We start from the raw sequence: 13,201 nt of genomic DNA, 5'->3' as shown, positions 1-13,201 counted from the left end.
TATAATATTTTCAACTTTAAAAGGAGGAAATGGAAGAGTAACTTTACAAGTTATATGTTTTAGTCTTTACTACATATGTTATCTCATTCAATGTTGCTAAATGTTCTTGTAAGTGAACTCAACATTTCCTATAATGTTGTACAGTTTTCGTTTGGAAATTGATGTCTTAAATTTGTGACAGTTGCAGGTGATCAAAATGAAAATTCAAGAAACGAATCACAGAAGTGGACAAGATCCCAAATTTTCACACTAGTCTCTGTAGCATCATTGAACTTTAGTTCTATGATTTGTTATTCAATTTTGGCACCTTTCTTTCCAAAAGAGGTAATAAACATGTTCTTCATTTGCCTGAGTTATATTCTTTTTGAAGACATCATTGAAAATACAGTTCATGCATTTTGTAATTTGACTTGGTTTCATAACATTTTATTCATTCACAGGACTTGGGTGTCACTGGTTAGGCCAGCATTTATTGATCATCCCTAACTGCTCTTCAGAAGGCGATGGTGAGCTGCCTTCTCAAGTCCTTAAAGTCCCTCAAGTCTGTAGGGGATTTTTTATTGTCCTCTCCATAGAATCCCTACAATGCAGACATAGGCCATTTGGCCCAAAAAATCCACATCAAACTTCCAAAAAGTTAACCCACCCAGACCCATTCTCCTACACTATTACTCTACATTTACCCTGACTATTGCACTTATCCTACACATCTTTGAGCACTATGGGCAATTTAGCATGGCCAATTCACCTAACCTGCACACCTTTTGATTGTGGGAGGAAACCAGAGCATCCAGAGGAAACACACAAAGATACAAGGAGAATGTGCAAACTCCACAAAGTCACCTGAGGGTGGAATTGAACCTGGGTCCCTGGTGCTGTGAGGCAGCAGTGCTAACCACTGAGCCACCATGCTGCCACCACTAAGCCACCATGCTGCCCTATGAATATGCTTTGCTACTTCTACTGTTCAAGGGTATTGCACTAATATAATGTGCTTGATTGGCAAACTGTTGGTTAAAATTTAGTTCAAATAATTCTGTTGATGATATTCTTTATCAACTATTTCTCATTGGTGAATATAATTTTGTTTTTAGAACATGTTACCTTTACAGACACTTGTCTTATTTGTAGTAAGTGACTTGCCGAATTAGGTTATCTGTTTGTTGTTTAGTTTCAACTTTTGAAACTATCCTATGCTTTTTCAACAAAGAAGAATTTCATAAAACAATTCATTCATACATAAAAAGACACTATATATAAATGCAAATAATTGAAACCAAATGACTTGATCTCGTTAGGTAATTATTATATGCATATGAACCAATTAAAAGCTGGTCTTTTGGTTAGTAAGTCAAAGATGAAGATATTAGGTGAGATTGCCAAATTCTCCATCAAAGTGACAGATTTTCTGAAGAGACTTGAAGTTGGAGTGGAATATGAAAGTTTATGGAGAGAATTTCAGAACATTGGGCCTGAATAAGTCAGCGGAACTAAGAGTGTGGGTGAATGGGACTCTGAGTAGCATAAGATATTGATTTTAGATGGGCCAAAGTTGAATGAGGATTAAGAACCAAGAATGACCAGGAGAACATTTGGAATAGTTGAATCTGGAAGTGACTACATGAATTAATTTTATGGAGCTTTATAGAGCTGCCCATAATTAAGTAGCACAAAATGGCCGACGGCTGCCCATAACTGAACAGAAAATGGCTGACAGATTACAACAGAACATGGCTGACAATAGATAGAGAGCCGTGGGAAAATATTTTCTTAATATAATCTCAGCAAGTCGAACAATAACAGGACTGTTTAGTCAGGGTTTCTGACTGGGATAGAATGTGCAACTTACATAGTTAAAAACATTTTACACTAAGTAGTTGTTTCTGTAGATTTATTTAATCAACATGTTACAACATTAAGAGTAGGTTTTAGTTAAGATTCTTCAGATAATCATGTATATAGATTCCATAGTAGCTATAGATCTACACAAATACAAAAGAAAAAATTCAAACCAGTTTCAGGCAGTTGAAATGACTTCATTGTTAAAGTCTGTGAAAACATTATGAACATGGGTGGACTACCAGTCTGACCATCTTTGTCATTCAGTGATCTTAATTGGAAATACATTGAAATTGTTGTGAACTGTGTAAGGTGCGATTTGAGAAAGCCACTTACAGAGGGACATCTCAGCGCCACTGAACACAATCTGAAGTTTTTGCATGTCTTACTGAAAAGAAAATCTGAAGCTGCAACAAAGTTGTACCAAAATAAAGTTGTACCTGAATCTACCATCTGATTTGGACTATCTTTGGAAAAATATGAGATCTAACAGTAGCCATAAGGTGTGGTGAAATGCATCGAGATACTAGTCGACCATTTTAGTGGAAAGAATGTGGAGTTGGAAATTCAGCTCAGGAATGTATAGGATGCAGAAATTGTGAGCAATCTGATTCAGGCTGAGACGAGACAGTCAGTAGCAAGGGTTCAGCATATAGGGTAAATTGAAGTTGAGTTTTTCTAGTGTTTAATATGAAGAAGGTTTTTTTTTAGACTTGAAAAATGTTTTCACATGTGTGGTTTGTGTCAGGAGTGCACTGCCTGGAGTATAGTGGTGGCAGGTTCAATTGAGATATTCTGTAGGGCATCGAATGATTATTTCTATTCAAATAATGTGCAAGGATACAGGGAAAAGACAGGAGAATGGCATCAAGTCATAATGCTGTTTTGGAGAGCCAGTGCAGACACAATGGGCCAACCGGCCTGCTTTGGCATGTAACACTTCTGTGATTCTGTGAAGACTCTGTCACACAGCAATTATCTTGACATGATTGAGAATGCTGTTCATGTATCAAGAATTGATAAACATGTAAATCACATTATTAAAAAGTGTCCTGTGGAAAAAATAAAGAATCCAAGGATGAAATTCAACAGGTTTTGACTATAGGCAGCTTACTAATAATGCAAATGTATTAATCAGGAGCAAGGCACGGCTCTTAGACCCTGGTCCACCATTCCGTAAGATCATGACTGACCTGATGACATTACATTCCTGCTGACCCGTCCTGGCCAATTACCTTTCACTCCTTGCTTAAGAATCTGTCTCCCTCTTCGTCAAAAGGATTCAAGGACTCTGTTTCAATTGCCTTTTGAGGAAGATGGTTCCAAAGACTCTCAGCCCCTACAGTATCTTCTCCAGGCATTCATCTTGACCAGCATTCCCCAACATCACAGGTCACATTCTATTGGCAAAAACTGTCTGCATCCTCCACGCATGGAGGTTGATCTCGACAGAGCACCAACCTCCAGTACATTGAATACGAAGTGGGCGTGGTATTTAGTCGAGTTAAGGAGATATTGTCAGTCATGGGCATGATCCAATATCTATCCAGTCTCTTTGATGTGGTTGGGGGGTTGGGGGGGGGTGGGGGGTGGGGGCTGATCTGTTGTTTAGAAATGTTCAGCCTTCACAACATCTGAAGCTCCCCCTTATAATAATCAAATTGTTGTGTATTACTATGGGTACTATAAAAAAGCTATCCTACTGAAAGGGGATATTGCATGACTCTAAGGAAGACTATCCTCTCTGCTTTCTATCTTGTACTGCAGCTAAAATGACAGTTGACCACACAGGTGATGATATAAAGTGAGCACATATTTATAAATGTGACATTCTTTATAATGGAGTTTCATCTGTGCCACCTATTTTCCTCTCAGCATTCTCTTTTTCTTTTCCTTTCCATTATATATCAGTGCAGTCCTCGGGTTCACAGTTGGCATGGAGATCATTGAAGTTAGAGCTCTGGACAGATAACCCCAGGAGCATTTTCGGCTAGAGGACCCAGATATGCAGATAATGCCCCAGCCAAATGCAAGCTGCCTCTCTCTGGTTTGCACTTCCGCAAGGTGGAGGTGGAAGGGCTAGGTATCTCTTGACTGTTCAGAAAGGAAACTTCTGGGGAGCCTGCATAAGGTTCTCTCTCAGATTGAGTTTCTATTGGCACTAATGGTCTTTCTTAAGAGGAAGGAGCACCTAAAGTTTTATTTTGTTGGAATAATGTTTGATGTGGTACTTTACCAAATGCCTTCTAGAAACTTAAGTGCAGAATATCCACTATTTCAACTCAATCCATAGTATGTTACTTCTCAAAGAACTCCAATAAATTGTTCAGTGCCATTTTCTTTTCATAAAACCATGTTCTTGAATTTTACTAAGAGTCCAGCTACAAATTCTCTAATAGTAGTACCTGATATCTTAACAATGGCAAATATTAAAATAATTGCCTTTAGGTTCCTGCTTTTTGTTTCCATCTCTTTTAAGTCAAGAGTCATATTTGCTACTTTCAATCCACTGAAGCATGTGTATTACATTTATTGTATTACTTTCTTTGCAGGCAGGAAGGAAAGGAGCCAATGACACTGTTGTTGGAATGATTTTTGGATGTTTTGCTTTATTTAATCTTGTATTTTCACTTGTATTAGGAAAATATGTAAGTATAATATTTTAATATATTTATTCTTTCACACTGCAACCTTAAGGTTTTTATTACCTAGTAAAACTTGTCACTGACAACATATATTTAATGTTAGAAAAGCGCAGTCTCTTTTATTAAAGCATTTTATTACTAATATTCCTGGTCAATTAACTGGATGTAAAGTATAGCTACAATTTTTATTGCAGCAAATACATGGCAGAGCCTCCTGGCTTTATTGTGTTAGGAGGATTACTGACATTGGTTCCTCAAGTCTTCTGAGAAAAGTTGAGGAGTTAGGGTTTAAATTAAAAAGCAGTGCATCAATATTTGTGGGTCATTACTTATTATATCCAATTAGAATGAGAAATAATGGATTAGAAGTTTAAATGTTGGCTGGAAGAATTATATAAGAGGCAGATAATTTGATTCATGGCTTATTGGCACAGATACTGGAAAAGATAGAGTACCAGGCTCTACTGAACCAATCTGAGACCAATGTGGTAGCAAATTGAGTAGCCAGATCTGCAGGTAAGAATTTAAACTTATGTGGGGCTGCTTGGCAGAATTCAGGAAATTCAGAAAAACTGCAAGGGAAATGTCAAAATTCTACTCCAGAACATGCTGATTCTCAACCCTGGTCAACTTGCTTTGAAAAGGGTCCCACATATTAAATTCATCTTCAAAAAGCTGCCCCAGTGCAATTTTTTCAGTGCCTGCCTAACACTGCTATAATTAGCCTTCCTCCAATGTAGCACTTTCACTCGAGGACCAATCTTATCCTATTCCATAACTATCTAAAACTTATTGAATTTTGATGATTGTTCACAAATTTTACCCCAACTGAAACTTCGATCACCTGGCCAGGTTCATTCCCCAGATAATGTGGCCCCTTCTCTAGTTCAACTATCTACATATTGTTTCAAGAATCCCACCTAGATGCACCTAACAAATTCTGCCTCATTTAAGTCCCTGGCACGTAGAAAGTCCCAGTGAAGATTGAGGAAATCAAAATCACCCACTATCACAACCCTGTTGTTTTTACATCTTTCCATGACCTGCTTACATATTTGTTTCTCTGACTTCCACTGGCTATTGGAAAGTCTATAGTATAACCCCATCACAGTGACTGCACCTTTCTTATTCCTAACTTCTACCCATATGACCTTGCTGGAGATTCCTCCAAGATGTCCTTTCTTACTATAGCTATGGCATTCTGCTTCATCAGTAATGCAACTCCTCCACTCCTTCTACTTCCCTGCCTAATCAACCCTGGAATGTTGAGCTGCCAGTCCTGCCCTTCTATTAATCAAATCTCTGTAATGGCTACCACACCGTAGTTCCATGTACTAATCTAGACTGAGCTCATTTGTCTTAAACTAAATATGCTTCAGGCCACTAGTCTCTGTGTCCATTAACCTGGACCTGCCTGTTATTCCTACTGGACTTACTTGATCTAGCTCCTTTTCTTTCTTCAAACACTCCACATGCTGACCTACTTCTCTGATTCCCACCCCACTACTACACTAGTTTGAGGCGTTGAACTGACTTCTTGAAGTGCTGAGGTTTATTTTGTGTAGCTATATCCACAATGACATTAGGGATGGAGTTTCAGGTTTTTGACCCAGTGACAGTGAGGAAAAATGATTTAATTCTAATTCAGAGTGTTGAGCGTCTTGGACTTGCAGTTGCAAATAAAGTCATAGAGTCATAGAGATGTACAGCACAGAAACAGATTCTTCGGTCCAACTCGTACATGCAGTTCAGATATCCTAGTCCCGTTTGCCAGCACTTGGTCCATATTCTTCCAAACCCTTCCTATTCATATAATCATCCAGATGCCGTTTTAATGCTTCAATTGTACTAGCCTCCACCATGTCCTCTGACAGCTCATTCCATACATGCACCAGCTTCTGCGTGAAAAGTTACCCCCAGGCCCCTTTATATCTTTCCCCTCTGACCCTAAACCTATGCCCTCTAGTTCTGGACTCCCTGACTCCAGAGAAACTACCTTGTTCATTTACCCTATCATGCCCCTCATGTTTTTATAAACCTCTTTACGGTCACCGCTGACCCTCTGACGCTCCAGGAAAACAGCCCTAGCCTATTCAATCTCTCCCTATAGCTCAAATCCTCCAACCCTGGCAACATCCTTGTAAATCTTTTCTGAACCCTTTCACAACATCCTTCTGATAGGAAGGAGACCAGAATTGCAAGCAATATTCCAACAGTGGCCTAACCAATGTCCTGTACAGCTGCAACATGACCTCCCAACTCCTATACTACTATATTCAGTGTTCTGATCAATAAACGAAAGCATACTAAATGCCTTCACTATCCTATCTACCTACACTCCAAAGTCTCTTTGTTCAGCAGTGCCCCCCAGGACCTAACAGTTAAGTGTGTAGGTCCTGCTGTCATTTGCTTTTCCAAAATGCACCTCACATTTATCTAATTAATCTATTAATTTATCTAAATTAAAATGATCCTGTAAATCCATTTTTTAGATTAGTATCAGTCTAACCATTGTGGCATAGACAGCATCACACAGAGAAGCTCACACCTTCAATACATTATCTGGGCCAACATGACACCGATTGTTAAAGTTCACTTGAGAATGTAACTTTAAAAAAATCTGCGATTTACATATGAAAGAACTGAAATCAACATGGTCATTCTAAAAGATAAGAGACTTAACAAACAATCCAGGTCTTTTTCAATAAAATTTCAGTTGCATCAATCTGTAAAGTTTTGCTATAAATTCTGTGACTTACAATCTTATTCTCCACAACCACCTGATGAAGGAGCAATGCTTCCAAAGCTAGTGCTTCCAAATAAACCTGTTGGACTATAACCTGCTGTTGTGTGATTTTTATCTAAATTAAACTGCATTAGCCACTCCTTAGCCCATTGACCCAAATGTTTTACACAATCAGTATATACTTCCGTTTTTTTTATTATAGCCCTGCAAAATTGATTAAAGCTTATAATGTAGCCTTTCTTGTAAAAGTGTGTATTCCATATAAATGTAATAAGTTGAGATTTTGTTTTGACAGATTAAAATTCCTGTTAACTTGTTTATATATTTGCAGATTATACAAATCGGAGCAAAATTTATGTTTCTGTCTGGAATGTTCGTTTCTGGCTGGTCTACCATCCTTTTTGGGTAAGCTATCCATTTGATTTTATTTAGTATACACTTGCAATCTGGTCCTTGGCTGTTGAATGTGTAAATTGAGATTCAGATTGTGGTGCTTTTCAAGTTATATACAACTACCGCAAAGCACTTTTCAACAGTACTTTTCAAAGTTAAAAATCACACAGCACCAGATTATAGTCCAACAGGACTATATTTGGAAGCATTAGTTTTCAAGGTGTTGCATCTTCATCAGGTTTTTGTGGGACGTGACAGTACGACACAGAATTTATAGCAAAAGGGTTACAGTGTCATGGAGTTGTAATGAAATATTAACCAACTTTAGTTAAAAATCACATAACACTAGGTTATAGTTCTTAAACAAATTTAGATTAAGTCTTTCATCTTTCAGAGTGGGATATGGTGGTTTAGGTTTTTTAATATGTAAATCCCAGAATTACATTCTCATGGTGGCATCAGCTTATCTAATAATAGGTGTCATCTCAGCTCAGACGATGTATTAAATGTGTGAAGGTCAAGTCTGTACCAATGTTGAATCAATACTATTTCTAAAGTGGCGTCCACAGAATCTTGTCTGGAATGTTCCTTTCTGCCTGGTATACTGTCATTTTTGGGTAAGTTATCCATTGGATTTTATATAGCATATACTTGCTAGCTGGTCCTTGGCTGTTGTCCAGTACTTCCCGGGAGCTGAAAGACTATGCCATGTTCTTCATTGCAGCCTGCAACACATTATCAATGAGGACAAGCACCTAGCCAAGACATTCCCTACACTTCCACTTCTTGCCTTTAAACAACCACCAAACCTCAAACAGATCATTGTTTGCGGCAAACTGCCCAGCCTTCAGGACAATATCAACCATGACATCATACAACCCTGTCACAGCAGCTGCTGCAAGACATGTCAGAGTGTCAGCACGGATACCACCATTACATGTGGGGCCACCTCTCACCATATACCCCTCAGGTACTCATGTGACTCGGCCAACGTTGTCTATCTCATACGTTGCAGGCAGGGATGCCCTGTGGCTTGGGTACATTGGCGAGGCTGAACAGACACTACAACAACAGATGAATGGACACTATGCAACGATCACCAGACAGGACTGTTTCCTCCCCTCCAGAGAACACTTCAGCGGTCTGGGACATATGGCTTCGGACCTCTGGGTGACCATCCTCCAGGTTGGATTTCAGGACAAGCAACAATGTAAAATGGCTGAACAGAGGCTGATAGCCAAGTTCGGTACCCATGGGGAAGGCCTCAACTGTGACCTTGAGTTCATGTCATCTCTCTCTCTGTCTCTCTCTCTCTCTCTGTCTCTCTCTCTCTCCACCCCCCCTCACTTTCTCTCTTTCTCACACACACACAAACACACGAGCAGCCCTGCACTCACCCCCCCACATGCACCATCTCACAGGCTGATATCCCATCACACTCATGCATATACTTGACCAAGCTTACACACACATATACACTCACTCTTTCACACACACCGACATCCTTACACACACACATACACTCTCACACACATACCCACTCTGTCTCTCTTGCACACATGTAAGTTTATGGGGTGAATTTGTATTTGGAGATTTACATTTGCTTTGTTCAAAAACTGCATGAATCCATGTAAGATTCTGTGGGCCCCACTTTAGAAATAGGATTGATTCAACATTGGTGCAGACTTTACCTTCACACATTTAATGCATTGTCTGAGCTGAGATGACACCTAATATTAAATAGGCTGATGCCACCTTAAGAATGTAATTCTGATATTAAAGAACCTAAACCACCATATCCCATTCTAAAAGATGAAAGACATAATGTAAATTTGTTTAAGAACCATAACCTGGTGTTGTGTGATTTTTAACTAAAGTTGTTTAATATTTCATTACCGCTCCATGACACTGTAACCCTTTTGCTATAATTTCTGTGCCGTACTGTCACGTCCCACAAACACCTGATGGAGAGGCAGTGCTTCCAAATATAGTCCTGTTGGACTATAACCTGATGTTGTGTGATTTTTGACTTTGTCCACCCCAGTCCAACACCGACATCTCCAAATCATGATAATAATTTCAGTAAATTTCACAATGGAAGGGGGTTGGAATGCAATTACAACATTAAATCAGGGACAAATTCTTTAAAATTCAGGAACTAGAATTTTACCAGACTGATTTTTTTTTCCCTCGCAATATTGAGAACAAAATCTATGTGGTCATTTATTTTCAAGAGGTAAATGTTGATTCTTTGTGATAGTTGTATACAAAAGCGCCACAATTTGAACCCCAACTCCAATAGCTAAAGACTGGTTCTCAAAGATTGTATAATAACTTTTCTACATTTATGTCCATCACAAAATTTTAAGAGCCCCGCTTTTGCAGTCAATGAAAAATAAATTCTGATGTGGAGCTGCCGGTGTTGGACTGGGGTGGACAAAGTCAAAAATTGCATGACACCAAGTTATAGTCCAACAGGTTTATTTGAAATCACAAGCTTTCCGAGTGATGCTCCTTCACTCGTCTCTTATTATGCCGGCAACTTATTAGTGGGCGGCACGGTGGCACAGTGGTTAGCACTGCTGCCTCACAGCGCCTGTAGACCCGGGTTCAATTCCCGACTCAGGCGACTGACTGTGTGGAGTTTGCACGTTCTCCCCGTGTCTGCGTGGGTTTCCTCCGGGTGCTCTGGTTTCCTCCCACAATCACAAAGATGTGCGGGTCAGGTGAATTGGCCAAGCTAAATTGCCCGTAGTGTTAGGTAAGGGGTAAATGTAGGGGTATGGGTGGGTTGCGCTTCGGCGGGTCGGTGTGGACTTGTTGGGCCGAAGGGCCTGTTTCCACACTGTAAGTCTAATCTAATCTAATCTAAAAACTATCCATTGATTTTCAAAATTTTGTGGTTTTTAAATGGCCATCACTGGTCATTGGCACAGCAAAAGGAGAGAGGATTGGGAACAAAGGGAACCAAAACGTGTGTCTCTCCACCTAATCAAAAAGAAGAATCTTCAAAGATATAATTATCATAGAGGGAGTGTGACAAAGATTCACTGAACTAATTCCTGGGATGGAGCGGTCATCCCATGATAAAAAGTTAAATAGAGTTGGCCTTGACTGTGATGATAATAATGGGGGGTGATCTCATTCAAACACAACAAAACTCTTACAGGACTCTATGAGCTCTGTGAACATACCTACACAACATGTACTACAGTAGTTCAAGAAAACAGTTCATCAATGTCATCCTTTCACGAACAATTTGGGATGTGTAAAAGCTGCTAGCCCAGCCAGTAGTGCCCACATCCTGTGAAAGAATTAAGAAGATATTCATGGATTCTCAAGAGTAGATTTTGATAAACACAGATAACTCAGAGGAATCTGGGAATAGAGAGAGCTTGCATAGATATGGATGGGGTGAGACCAAGGAGAGATTTGAAAATAAGGATACAAATTTTAAAATCAAGTAGTTGTTTAATGAAGAGTTAGTATAGGTCAGAAGCAGAGGATTGATGAATGAATGCGATTTAGTGCTAATAAGGACACGTGCAGCAGACCTTTATGTAATCTCAAATTTGCAGATGGTACAAATGCAGGTTGGTCAGGTATATTTTGCAGTAGTTAAGTTTGGAGATACCAAGGACTGGAGGTACCATAGATGATGGTTTCACCTGAAGATGATTGAGGCAGGAGCAGTGTTGGGTGATATTACTAAAGTGCAAATAGGTGGTCATAGTGACAGCACAGAGATGCAGTTGGAAGGTGACAAACTGGTTCAACCTCAGACAATCAGAGCTAGGGAGCAAAGTTTGTGGAAGGACCATAGAATCATACAATCCCTACTGTGCAAATAGAGGCTATTCAGCCCATTGAGTCTGCGTCAACCCAACAAAGAATATTTCACCCCCCCACCCTATCCTAAGACCATAAGACCTAGGTGTGGAAGTAAGGCTATTCAGCCCATCAAGTCCATTCCGCCATTTAATCATGGCTGATGGGCATTTCAACTCCACTTAACCCATACTCTCCCCTGTAGCCCTTAATTCCTTGCAAGATCAAGAATTTATCAATCTCTGCCTTGAAGACATTTAATGTCCCAGCCTCCACTGTTCACCATGGTAATGAATTCCACAGGCCCACCACTCTCTGGCTGAAGAAATGTCTCATTCCCGTTGTAAATTGACCCCCTCTAATTCTAAGGCTATGTCCACGGGCCCTAGTCTCCCCATCTGATGGAAACAAATTCTCAGCAACCACCCTTTCTAAGCCATGCATTATCTTGTCCATTTCCATTAGATCTCCCCTCAACCTTCTAAGCTCTAATGAATACAATCCCAGGATCCTCAGCCATTCATTTTACATTAGGCCTACCATTCCAGGGATCATCCGTGTGAATCTCTGCTGGATACGCTCCATGCCATATGTCCTTCCTGAGATGTGGGGCCCAAAATTGGACACAGTATTCTAAATGGGACCTAACTAGAGCTTTATAAAGTCTCAAGAGCACATGGCTGCTTTTACATTCCAACCCTCTTGAGAAAAATGACAACATTACATTTGCTTTCTTAACCACTGACTCAACCTGTAAGTCAACCTTTAGGGAATCCTGGACTAGCACTCCCAGATCCCTTTGTACTTTGGCTTTGTGAATTTTCTCACCGTTCAGAAAATAGTCCATGCCTGTATTCGTTTTTCCAAAGTGCGAGACTCACTTGAATTGCTCACTTGAATTTCATCAGTCATTTCCTGAACCACTCTCCCAAAGTGTCTTTCAGCAGCCTCCCCACCACCTCAGTACTATCTGCCTGTCCGCCTAACTTCATATCACCAGTGAACGTCATCAGAATCCCCCCAGTCCCTTCATCCAGATCACTAATATATAAAGTAAATAGCTGCCGCCCCAGTATTGAACCCTGCGGGACACCACCTATAACCACTTGTACTCTTTAACCCACCTATCCTACACATTCCTGGACACTATGGGGCAATTTAGCACGGCCAATCCACCTAACTTGCACAGGTTTGGACTGTGGGAGGAAACCCATGCAGACATTGGAGAACATGCAAAGTCCACACAGTCACCCAAGGCTGGAACTGGTGCTGTGAGGCCACAGGGCACTGGTTTTTGACTTTCCAGTACTTAGAAGAAAATCTTTGCTCATCCAGGAATGGTTATTAAACAAGTAGTTGATGATTGATTAAGCAACATTGGAAGAGTTACGAGAGGTGGTAGAGGGGTAGATCAGAAAGAATGTATTGTCCTTTTTCTGAATTTGATGTCTTTTATTTCTGTTCTCAGCCTATTGGATAAAGCTCCAAATGGATCTATATTTATCACGTTGTGTTTCATCATAAGATCAATGGATGCAATAGGATTTGCTGGAAGCGTTACTGCCTCATTTTCAATTCTTGCCTCAACATTTCCAAACAATGTAGCCACAATCATGGTATGAATGAATTTAATTCTTTCAGTAACGTAATTAATGTATAATTCACAGTCTACCAGTAAGATTAGCAATTATTTATGGCATTTATGCACATATATGTACACTTTATACATGTACTTATACTTTGTAAGAAT

The 13,201-nt window shown here is 39.8% G+C and overlaps 1 protein-coding gene across 7 annotated transcripts in view; it reads left to right on the top strand.

Moving 5' to 3' along the window:
- The window catches only part of slc18b1 (solute carrier family 18 member B1), a 63,712-nt gene that overhangs the window by 12,876 nt on the left and 37,635 nt on the right, over nucleotides 1-13,201 (top strand). For 5 of the 7 annotated variants that reach the window (XM_060849756.1, XM_060849755.1, XM_060849758.1 and 2 more), the window contains 4 exons: nucleotides 182-324; nucleotides 4,392-4,487; nucleotides 7,562-7,635; nucleotides 12,920-13,067. In XM_060849756.1, the coding sequence (XP_060705739.1) occupies nucleotides 182-324; nucleotides 4,392-4,487; nucleotides 7,562-7,635; nucleotides 12,920-13,067 (461 nt within the window). The remainder of the gene's footprint in view (nucleotides 1-181; nucleotides 325-4,391; nucleotides 4,488-7,561; nucleotides 7,636-12,919; nucleotides 13,068-13,201) is intronic. The other 2 variants (XM_060849754.1, XM_060849759.1) reach the window with 2 other exon arrangements.

Source organism: Hemiscyllium ocellatum, chromosome 3, assembly GCF_020745735.1.
Source record: "Hemiscyllium ocellatum isolate sHemOce1 chromosome 3, sHemOce1.pat.X.cur, whole genome shotgun sequence".
In the NCBI taxonomy this organism is placed as follows: Eukaryota; Metazoa; Chordata; class Chondrichthyes; order Orectolobiformes; family Hemiscylliidae; genus Hemiscyllium; species Hemiscyllium ocellatum.
This window is presented reverse-complemented; position numbering and strand designations above follow the sequence as displayed.